Source organism: Labrus mixtus, chromosome 18, assembly GCF_963584025.1.
Source record: "Labrus mixtus chromosome 18, fLabMix1.1, whole genome shotgun sequence".
NCBI lineage: Eukaryota > Metazoa > Chordata > Actinopteri > Labriformes > Labridae > Labrus > Labrus mixtus.
Genome location: NC_083629.1, coordinates 15,441,421 through 15,453,256, shown reverse-complemented (window position 1 = coordinate 15,453,256; position 11,836 = coordinate 15,441,421). Strand labels below are relative to the sequence as shown.

General features: G+C 42.3%; 1 protein-coding gene across 1 annotated transcript in view; it reads right to left on the bottom strand.

Moving 5' to 3' along the window:
• The window catches only part of bahd1 (bromo adjacent homology domain containing 1), a 34,482-nt gene that overhangs the window by 4,330 nt on the left and 18,316 nt on the right, over positions 1-11,836 (bottom strand). Inside the window, exons 2-6 of the mRNA XM_061062602.1 lie at positions 7,589-9,348; positions 2,970-3,379; positions 1,845-2,004; positions 1,656-1,735; positions 158-249 (exon numbers count right to left, since the gene is read on the bottom strand). Coding sequence (XP_060918585.1) covers positions 158-249; positions 1,656-1,735; positions 1,845-2,004; positions 2,970-3,379; positions 7,589-9,227 — 2,381 coding nt within the window. The 5' untranslated portion in view covers positions 9,228-9,348. The remainder of the gene's footprint in view (positions 1-157; positions 250-1,655; positions 1,736-1,844; positions 2,005-2,969; positions 3,380-7,588; positions 9,349-11,836) is intronic.

Here is an 11,836-nt window from a genome sequence, read left to right as displayed (position 1 = left end):
AATACAAAGATTCTTCGTAGCATCAAACTGTCGGCTTAACATGAACGTGAATGTGTAAATCTTTCAAAAGCAACATGTCTATTCAAGAAATACATTCCCATAGCCACCATAAAATGTACTACGTGCATATACTGTACATGTATTTTCTTCTTCTTACCGGCAGTACTGTGCCAATGTTAGGACGTAGCATTTGTCTTCAATACAGGCCACGCTGTTCACATCCTGGTGACGAGACGCGAAGATCTCATTCTGGAGCAAGAAAAGTTAGATTTTCAGTCTTCAGTTAAATCCATGTATACAAGACAAGAGATCATCCACCAAATTAGAATTTTCATTGCAGGATCGTATTCCAACTAGGCCTTCCAGAGGAGGGGACAAGGGTTTAAATGAAGTTTGTGGACTGTAATTTAGCGACTTAAAAGTTCTTTGCTTGGGGGGTGGGGGGCTATCAGAAAGACCAGGGTCTATGGGGGTGGGATTAGCAGCAGCACTGAACATTTCTAATTGGTCAAGTACTTAGCAGTATTCACTAGATTCTTTCCCCTGTTAGCAGAAAGTACACCCCCCCCCCCCCCTCATGGGACAGTCCAGGGTTGTTTTGGTGAAAATGCAGACAAAGACTCTAATGTAACTTTGATCTTCACAGCCTGCACACCTATGCTGCACACATGCATAAGGTCTTTAAAACAAACATTCTTCTACCTCTTTCAACACAGGCACATCTGTCTCACCTGCACTCCCAGATGCAAAGAATGATTCAAAGGGATACAAGTCAAAGCTCTGTTGCTGCTCTCAAAGTGTCGCTCCGATATGTCTGTTGTTTGTTAGTGCAGCAGACAAATGACAGACTTCATGTGGTTTATTGTTTCTGAAGATTAAATAAAGTGCAACATGTCCCTCTGGGAGATTATTGACGACAGGAAGCAAGAAAAACAGAAGCTGCTCCTCAACACGTGTGTCCATCTGCTTATGTGTGTCAGATTGCTTTTTCAGCTTCTGAGTTTGGCCAAAAAGCTTAGAAGTCCTCTCTTGAATTGTAATGTTCTCATTTTTATGCAAAGTCAGTTTTCAGATGGGAGCAAATGAATGCAAAACTACATGGGAGGAGGTTTAAAAGTATTTTATTCGAAGAGAAGAATTAAACTAAAAATGTCTTTATTGTTTAACATAATTATCTATTTATCATGTTGTCAGCAAGTCTCATAATAAGTCCACAACCAGAAATGTAGTGTTGCATCTAGCAACAAACCCATTTGCAGCAGCAGGATTGTGTGTGGGATTGTCTAGAAATAAACTGAAGGGGCAATGTTTATGATAATGAAGGGATGTGTCATCCAGTACAGCTGTGTGGCTCATTGCTACGAAACAATGGAGGTTAAAAACATGGAGGAATGGGCTATTTTGGGTTTTTGGATACACACAACTTCGAAATCGATTCATTGTTAGTTTCAGCGTTTTTTTTTTATACATGTTGCTGGTAACATGGCATGCAGCTGAATTATTCTAGCCGCTTACATGCAGTTTGTCATAATCTGCTCCTCTATATGAAAACATTTCACACATGGTTCAGTGAAGCTGTGTCCAAAGTGTCCTGCTGTTAAATCTTAACCTCGACAAACCAGTATTTAACGGTGTAAAAGGATTTGCGTTTTTACCTCACAATGTACATTTGGGTTTCGTCCCCCCTGTGTGTGTTCCGGACGGTAGTACCAAAACAAACTCATCATCAGCTCTCCTGAAAAAGTAAAAACACACAGTTCAATTCCGTTCTCAAGACAGTAATTACGTCATCAATTCAGTTTCCTGTGCTGTAAGGTAATTAGTGTGCGTATCACGTGTTTTACCGGTCTCTGGCTCCATCCACAGAGCTGAGATCTTGGCCACGTAAGGCAGAGTCTTCTTCCTCGGTCCAGACTTCAGGAGAACGGCGTCTCTGACACAAATCAGCTCCCCGTCCCTCTCCACTCCCTCATAACATGTCCTTAAAACCATCGCCTCCTCTCCCTGAGAACACAGGCAGCAGGAAACACTGACTCCACTGATAAGATGTGAGAGGCTGGGCAGTCACCACATTTACACAGCAGCCCTTTTCTTTCTGATGTCACACTGAGGGAGGGAAGCTCAAATGTTGTTGTAATGCCATAATACTGTATTCCAGGTGGTACAGGATGACAATCATTATCATTACACTATTTCAGAATTAAGAAGAAACTGAGAGAGAATTGAAATAATTAAAAGTAAAAACATGGAGGGTAAATCTGGTCATATGTCAAAGTAAAACAAGAACCTATTTGATAACCCATTAGCTAATGTTAATGCACTTCCTGTACCACGTAACAATAGCTAAAACTACATTAGCTCATTAGTATGTACACCAGTTATTTGTTCAAGCTAAAAAATATGCTGTAGGAATTTAAGCCTATTATATTGTATTGTATAAAAACATCAATCAGTAATATTAGCTTTCAGCCACTTCCTCGCATACAGAAACAATATCTAGAAATAGCTGAATGTTAGTTGTTGTCTGATATTTTGCTGGAGTGTTCTTAAATCCAATATTTTGTTGTTTCTTTCTTCATTAGCCGTTGTCCAAAGGTAGCTAAGAAGTTTTCAAATATGATGTTTTTACTTAGTTTCTTATTGATCAAGATTGGGTGAAATTTGTTGTCAGGGTGTTCAAATTTAAATGACTTACAACCGGGGATAAATAGAATGACATTGTGAAAGTGTTCGAGCTTCCCTCTCTGGGCATGGTGTCAGAGTAAAATAGCTTCTTTGTGAATCTAGTGTCTTGTGTTACATCTACGTGTCTTGTAGAAATGAGGACAATCAGGTGTATGACAGATACAAAAAAGAACTGTGAATGAACTTTTGTTATAAAAGACTTTGTTGTAAGTCAGCTTCATTTACACCCCATTTAATGAAAACTAGCACCATCATGGCCGTGTTACAAAGCTGTCTCTACGTACCACAGAGAAAACTTCCCTCTGATAGGGCGCGCCGACTGGCCGCCAGCCGTTGGTGGTTTTTTGGCGTCCATTCTTCGGCTGCTTGGCAACAGTCCGCCCTCCGACGCTGGCAGGGCCGAGCTTCTGTTTCTTGTCCCTGTTGAGAGGGCAGTCAGCCGAGCCGATGCTGCCGGTCCCGCGCGTGCCAGACCTGGACCCGCTGGGCGACTTGGCACTCTGGGGACACTCCTTTGCCACCTGCAGAGGAGGCTGCGGTTGGCTGGGATCGGAAAGCGGAGTCTGGGTGTGGGGCACTGATTGGCCGGCTGGAGGCACGTTGGAAATGGGGCAGCCAGTGAGGGTCCGGGGACTGGGACAGATGGGGATGGAGGAGGGGCTGTGATGGTCGCCGAGTGTTGATGGGTAGTCTTCTGAGAAGAGAAACAAAAACATATTAAGGTGGAGAGACAGTGTGACAGAGTCCTTTAGGAAGCATCATCAGTGATCAACAACCTTTAACAAGGTTACAGAAGAGACCCCCAGTTTTTATTAGTTCCGCTGAAGCAGCAGAAAAAAAAAGAAAAAAAAATAGAGCATCAATTAAAGCCAATTATAGCCTTTAACAGCTCTTCACACACGCACTGACACACTCACTGTTGAAGTCCCATAAAGCTGAGAATCGAGAACACTAACTGTTACTGTGTGAAATAACAATAGCAGGTCGTTCACACTTCCTTGATACTGTTGTTGTGATGACATTAAGGGAAATTAATGATCGATTTCGTCCAACATCATCAGCAGCCTCTTTTTACTCCAACAATGTCAATCATTTGGCTACTTTGTTAACTTCTACCAATTACAACATTTATATGCTGCCAACTACAAATCAATTTATGCCAAACGATATGTCAACTAAATTCAAGCCCTCGCGAAACAAGGCCACACGGAGCCAGGTGAATCCTTCTGTATTTTTTTTACGTGAACTGTAATTGTTGATTATGGTGTCTTTGATAATAAGCCAACATAAACTAGCAACGATTGGTCTGCCAGAGCTAAGGGGGAGGGCTAAAGCCCCTTTTCCACCAATCGTTCCAGTTTGGTTCAGTACAGTTTGGTACAGTTAAGCCTGATCTTCTACAGCAGACTGTATTCTTACTTGGTAAGCGGGGTGTCAGATGGACGGCGATGGCTGCGTCAGCTACGCAGTAGTGGCACATAGAAGCGCGACATAGTAAACAAAGAGCAGCAATGGAGGTCCAGCATTTTGTATTTTTCCTACTGGGCCTATGTGGCTGTTCAATAAAATAAAATAAAACAAAACATTTGGCAGAGCCTAAGCAAGCATAGATTTTTTTTTCTTCTGATAAAAAAAAAAAGAAACTCGAAGGGGTTTTTGGCCATAAATAATGGAAGCATTATGAGTCATATCAGACAGAGTGTGTTTGACTGCCTTTAAATTCAACTGCTGATTTCCAAAACAAAGAATGAGCTGTTTCTTCTGTCAGACGTAACACAGGAGTGCTTTAAGTTAAGGCTGTTCTACCGCTGCTGACTAGCGACATTACTACATCATGATGTCATTGCACTACATCAGTACACCCACACAGGTGGTTAGACTCACACTAATTACATCTCAATCACATGAGGTCACTTGAGTCTTTGTAACAATAAGTTGTTTTGCTTCAACATGTTCAACAAAATTAAAAGGCGAGTGAGGAAGATGTCAATCAATTTTTTTTTTTTTTTTTGTTAATGCCCGCCCCAGTCCTGAGAAAAGGTCTAATCGGGCAGAAAAGGGCCAACACCTGTGTGGGTGGTCTTTCTGACGTCAGACATTTGGAGCACAGGTGTTACTATGAACATTAGAGATGACTTTGTTTCAAAAGGCTTCGTTTCAGTTTCCTTAAATTACATCCATGCATCCCTCATTCGCGTCCTTCCCTTGCGTCTCAGTCCCTCCCAACAGAGTGCATGGAGAGCAGATGGAGAACGACTCGAGACTTCCTTTCCTCCAAAGTGCCATGAGAAGCGACTTCTATTTGTGACGATGGCATCAGCCGATCACCGCTCAGCCGTTAGTCGATCCTTACAGCTGATTGTTTCTATACAAATGTGCACTGCATTAACTCTAATGAAACACGCACAATAACAGTCCTCTGCATTGGCTTCATTTTTCAAGACCAGAGGTTGTCGCTTTGTTTCAACGTCTGTTAAGCATCTGTCTTAAGGTCCGTCTATTCTCCGTTAGTAAACTCTTGGGATTTGAAGTTTCGTTTAAGTCTGATCCGCTGCAGCGTCCAATGAATGAGTGGTATCAAATCAGGGAGTGTCTTTCAGTGAAAAGGCTTCTGCTCTCGTGTATCCTATCCTGCATTTGACGTACAGTTAACTAAGCGCACTGCCTCTTTGACACGGCGCAGTTAAAATCATTTTTACTGCTGATTGGATGAAACCCCTTACCACAGCATTACTGGAAGCCTGTTGCACGGTGTGAGTCCGTTTCAGAGAAACATCTTGTTTAAGGTGGAAACCAGATAAAAACGATGCACACTTTCATCAGATTTAAACGTGCCCCAGGACAAACACCTAAATTGTTTAACCTTAGTTCATTCCGTGACATACAGCAGTGTTTTTCATACTGTAACACGGTTCAATGTATTGAGTTTAGTCCTTAGTTGTAAAAACTGAAGAAAAAAAATGCTGAAATGTAGAATGAAAGAGCTCTTTAGAACATGCGTCTTACCCTCTTAGCCTGACCTGGTTTTGGCTGCTGGAAACCAAGAGCGCAGAGAGAGAGCGCAGTATCATTAGAGTGGTGTGTGCTCATGTGTAATTAGTGCTTTGTGAGGTCCAGCTGAGGTGTTTCAAACCATACATCCACACACTTCATTCTTGAATGTCGTAGACGTCACACTTCTTTTCTGTTCTGGCTCACATTTCTGTCTCTAACTCAGCAAACTAACTGCTGACAAACGAGCTCAAATAATCAGCTCATTAGGTTTCAGCTGCACAGGCCTCATATTCAGCGTCCTGCAGCCTGTATTCAAACTCAGACAAAAGAGGTCTTGGCCTGTATCTGATATTTTTTGTGACTTCCCACTCAAGTGACATTCCAAAATGGTAGTTTAACCCCCCCCGACATAATAGCTATTCTCAGCACATTGTTCTGCTTTGGCAGTCAGATTAGAGGGGATGGGGGGTGCTGCATATAAAAAAAGCTTAGAACTACAGTCTGCTTGGCAATAATTAATACTTAAACTTATCACTAAATCCTTCTGTCAGAGTTAAAGGGGGGTCGGCGATTTTACTCATGAAGTTCAGTTTCCTTGTTAAAGAGAGTGTTAATCGGCCTGTAAAAATAGTTTAATTTCTCTGTAGGGAGCTGAGGAAATAACCCTGACAGTGTCTAGCTAAAGTAACCTTCCAATCAGTCTGACATGACAATGTCTTTTTCAACAAGGATGTCTGCTTTTTTCAGGAGCTGACACAGGAGCTGGTTCTTTTGTTTTTCTTATTCGTTTTCATTCATCTGACAAAAGACAGGAGAGCAAAATTATGGTATGCAACAAAATTAACTTAAATTGTATATTTAAAGTAAGAATCTTTGAACACCAAGTTCGTGGGTGAAGGCTACATTGTTGTTTCAACTTATTGTGAAGTAAATTCTCTGAGTGTCTTAAACTGAATTAGATCTCTAAAATCTGAACTTTAAGCTTATATGAGTGTTGTTAATCATGCTCCGGATTATGTTTTTCATTTAAGATCAACCTGAACATTATCATGCAAATATTGATCACATATTGATCCATCCATATCCATTTACCGCACATTTTACACTGTATGTAATGTAGCATAATGAGGTCATTAATAATGTCGCGTTTGATGCGAAAGACTGAAGCATTAGTTCTCTTTTGCAAAAGGAATGAGGTCTCTGGCTATTTAGCCGTTGAAGCTCCTTTGAGTAACTTTTGGGGCCCCTTTGGACAAAGCGGTTCGTCTTATTATTTTGCTGATTTTGTCCTGTGCATGTATAAGAAGTGTTTTCTGACAAATGTCTTCAACCAGTAGTCTTTTAAGGGTCGAACATAATATCCCTCATTGGGAATGTTTGCTGTGGAAAATGTATCTGCAGGGTGCTGTTAATTGACTGATCTGACACCTACACCTAGCAGCGATAATAGGCTTTAACAATAACTATATAGACATTATCAGTCATGTTTTTGATGCTCTTGTTTTCATCTGTAGGTCATATAGAGGCATCAGTATTGATTTCAGTCCGTTTTATAACCGGTGTAAAAAATTTAAAAAACTCCTAACGTGAGCTTTAAGATGAATCTAAACAGGTGTAAACATTTTATGTGAGCAATAAAATGAAGGTTCAATGATTGAAGCGGATGCAACACTACGCTGAAAGCTTTAGAGAAAGGAACATCCTTGGACCACTGACAAATCAAAGAGATCATGGACATTATGTCATTTAGACTTACATCTTCTGCACTAAAGGAAGCTGTCAGTGTTGTTACATTAATACAACCAGTGCAAATACCAGTGCATTAACGGAATTCTTCAAACATACTCTGACACACCACCGGAGGTTGACAAGAAGTAATAATAGAAGTGTCAATCTATTTCCTGCTCACCTCTTTTGATGCCGTGGTTACATTTGGTGCAGTCTGTTGAGCTGAAGGAGCGCCCTCCTCTGGTGATGGCTGGAATCAAATTGGTGTAGGCCGGGTAGCCATTGATCCTGGAGGGCTCTGTGTAGCACGCCTCCACCGAGGTGCAGCAGTACACCGGGTGTGTAATCCCTGAGGGCTGCGAACCCCTGCTGGGGAGCAGCTTGGGCCTCTTGCCACTCCTGGAGCACAAAGCAAGGGGTGGAATCGAAGAAGGGGAGGAGTCTGGGTGGCTAAAGTGGACATAGTAGCCTGGGAAGCAAGTGTACCTGTGTGGGCTTATGGTTATGGATGCTGGGTGAGGGGACTGAAGATGGTGGTGATGATGATGGTGGTGGTGATGGTGGTGGTGGAACACCTCGGACACGGAGCCGTCCTCTGGTTCCTTGAAAGTTTTGTCCTCCAGGAAAAGGGCCATTCTGTGACAGTACTCGACACACCTCTCCTGGGTGCAGCAGTAGCAGGAAGACACCTCACTCTCCACCTGCTCCTCTTTGATTGTTTTCAAGGAGAATCCAAGTGAAGACCCACAATGGAGTGGGTGTTTGAGACACTCCTTTCCTCCTGTGTTGGCCTTCCACTCTGGATCCTGAGATTCACTTTTACACAAACTACAACAACCCTTCACGGTAGAGCCCAGCTGGGAATGATCTGGATCCTCTGTACCCTGTGTTCTGTGCTTTAGTTGGTCCTCTTGTTTGGGATGTGTTTCTTTTTTGGTCAGCGTTGATCCTCCACACACTGGCTTAGAGTTAATCTCACTGTGAGTCGTGGCAGCTGCCTCACTTTTACTCTCAGACTTGGACTCAGTTTTCTTGTGCCGCTTGGTTCCGTAGGCGGCACCGGTGAGTTTGAGAAGCGTCGCAGCGGTGAGGCCCGCCTGACGCCGAGGCGTTGGCGCAAACAAAGCCAACCAGTCAATTTCCTGAGCCTCCACCGCTGACCGCCTTTGTTTTTTAGGTCTTTCTTTCGGGTCTGCTTTCCCTCCTGGAGGAACCTTTTTGGTTTCACAACCTCTGTGCTCAACTTTAGAGCCACTATCTGCCGCTTGACCTTCATTAGAAGGCTGCCGTTTCTTTGTGAGATTTGAGATGAGAGAGTCGTCTTTGTAGAGCAGCAAGCTGTTGACCGCCTCAGCGTTAAGAGAGGCCATTCTTCGCCTGCGTGGCTCAAGAACGGGTGCAGGAAACATGAGTAAGGTGTCGAATTGGTTGTTTTTTGGTTCCAGTGCTTGTTGATTGCCTGCTAACGTTTTCTTAAGTCCAGATTTGGTCCTTCTTTGAATGGAGGTGGAGTTCTGCTTCTTTTTGGCTTTATCATGCTTGTGCTTCCCAGCTTTTGGTATATCCATTTTTTTACCAACAACTCCTTTCTCCTCCAAGCGAGTGAGCAAGACGCAACAGTCCAGTGCATCTCCGTTACCCAGCGCCAGTGTCTTCCTCTTATGTCGATGACACTCTTTCTTGTCTTTCTTCTTCTTTCTTTCTTTCAACTCCTTCTTTCTCTCTTTCCCTTTTTTAGCGCCAACTCTCTTCTCCTTGCCTCCCTCCGCTTTCTTGGGTTTCCTGCATTTGACAGGCTGGCTCGGCTGAGCTTTCACCATAGTCTCAGCTTCGGTCCAACACCTTCTTTACATCCACAGGGTACGACAATGGTCGGCCGATGCTCAAAGAGACCCTTCGGTGAGCATCATCATGGATCATCAGCTGAGTCCATACGCTCTTCTAGGGAGACACAGATCAGACATTTACTTTAAAAAGATAAGCCAAACTTGTCTAGAATCTTAGCAAGACTTAATGTAACAGACAGGATCTTTTGATGCATTATTTAACAACCAATTTGACTTGGTTTGATGTCAATTTCCAGGTCCCTGGAGAATATGTCCAATTAGACAACTTAACCACATTGAACACACAGGATGGACGTGAAACTAAGATAAAGAGCACATTACGTTCAAGCCTGAAGCCATTTCTACTCCAAACTCTTTCCCATTTGCTCTTTTTACACTGAGATCTTTTTACACCGAGGTCATTATATATTAATTATGTTCTGGCTGCATAGCCTTTTTGTCCTTTGTATCAATACTGACCATTTTCAACCTATGCTGAAGCACATGAATGACTCACACAGTCCACCAGGAGGTCAACATTACAAGCATTCACCCACTCACTGCTGGAACACCGAAGTACAGAGCAGAAGCAGGCGAGGCATTTTGGTGGTGTGCTCAATGTTTGATATGATGGATGCTTTTAGAAGTGATTTGATCTCTAAGTCACAATTCCACACTGATTTAATTTTAGCTGTAGCTGCTGCCTGTGGCTGATCTCTGTAAATGGTAGTATTGCTTACCAAAGAGTAGGGAATTAGATTAGACATGAAAAGACAGCTAAAACTGAATCATCCGACTCCATATTTCAATTTCTACAAGGTCAGAAGGGCAGCAAACTCTTTTTAATTACTCCGAGGAATGAACACAGTCATTTAAAAAATGTTTTGGGACATAAGAAACCACAAACACTCTGACCAAATGACTCATGAATTGCCCTTATTTCAGCGGAACTGGGAGCAGAATCGCTTGTCACACGATAGCCCTTTAGTTTCAATATCAACAGATTGCTGCAGAGTACATCAAAGCGTCCCCAGCTACTTTAAAGTGAAAGACGCCTGAATGAGCTTTTAGATCCTCTGCTATTCAGATGCGTTCGTGCTCTCTCAAAACAAAATAACGCCTCAATTAGGAGAAACCTTTAAAGTTCTCGGTGATTCAACTGCCAGTGACCTTTGTGCAATGACGCTCCTGTGTGCAGCATGAAGAGACAGCTCACCTTTCTTGCTGCCGCCTTGAAACACAATGGTACTTGACCTCCAAGAACTAAGTCAACACTGTTTTTTTTTTTTTAATATCAAGTGTCTCTTCAGTCAGAATGTCATTGAGCTTTTACTACCGATTAAGTCTCAAGACATAGTCTCATTAATAAAGCACAAATATATGATCAATAATGGGACTCGTTCTTTAACAAGCTGCCACTTATGAACGCTCATTTGTTTCTGGTCAGAATGCAATACGTTACTGTCCACATGGAAATGTTGTGCTTTGCTTTAAAGGGGACATAGTATGAAAAATCCACTTTTACAGTGTTTTTGAACATCTATTTGGGTAACCTGAGTGTCTACTGACCCACAAAATGTGAAATAAACCCATCCAGCCCTTTGTTCGTGGTCTGCATAAGTCTTACAACACAGAGAAAAAATGTTCTGTTTCGAATTTGCTCTCCTTGTGATGTCACAGTGGGATTCTGGTAAATTCGATAGCGGAGTGATGTCTACCTGGAAAACTCAGGAGGGGCTCATTGCATTTAAAGAGACACACAAGACCAAAACGGAGTGCTCTGAGAGAGCTGGTTTATACAGGGTCACAAACCTCCCCTGGTTCTTGATTCATGTTATATTTTGACCAAAGCACAGCACAGATGTTTAATTTAGACCACAGGGGACTGTTTTAAAAGGTAGAAAAGGGGTATGATATGTCTTCTTTAACTCATTCTAGTAATTATTCCTTGTGCTGTAATAGGTGTGTTTAAGGGAACTTGGGAATAACAACCTCAGCTCACGTGAATGTAATGCTGCATTAACTCATTTTTTCAAAATTGATTATCTGCAGCTAGAAGTCATTTTACTTTCCCTAAAGACACTATGGTAACAGTGAAACCTGACAGAGAAAAGTAGTGGTGCCACTGGTCCAAACTGATCAGTTCTGATCCCCTCTCAGGGTTTGGACCACATGTGATCCACAGATGAATTGAAAATGTATGAACATGGTGTAACATAAATGTACTGCTGATCAAACCATGTGCAGAGTCTCAATGAAAAGAAGGCAGTGTTTACTTCAGCTGTAGAAATAAGAAGACAATTCAGCTCGTTAAAAACAGATTTTTACAAACGTTGTTCGCTGATTTTCACACAAATGGGTCGTAAGGCGTTGATATTTCATTGTGTGTGGCGACTTTGTTGCTGCTTTGACTGTTCTCTGTTTCATCGAACCTTATCAGCGTTTTTCATGCCGGTATCAGCTGGTGGTTACCGGTGACAACAATCAGAAACTTAACATGAGTAACATTACAGTCTGCTCTAGTCTGTAGCTGTCAAACAAGCTCTGGTACAGTGCTCCCTGTTTGGTCAAAAACTGAAGATACAGTCCTTAAACACACACTC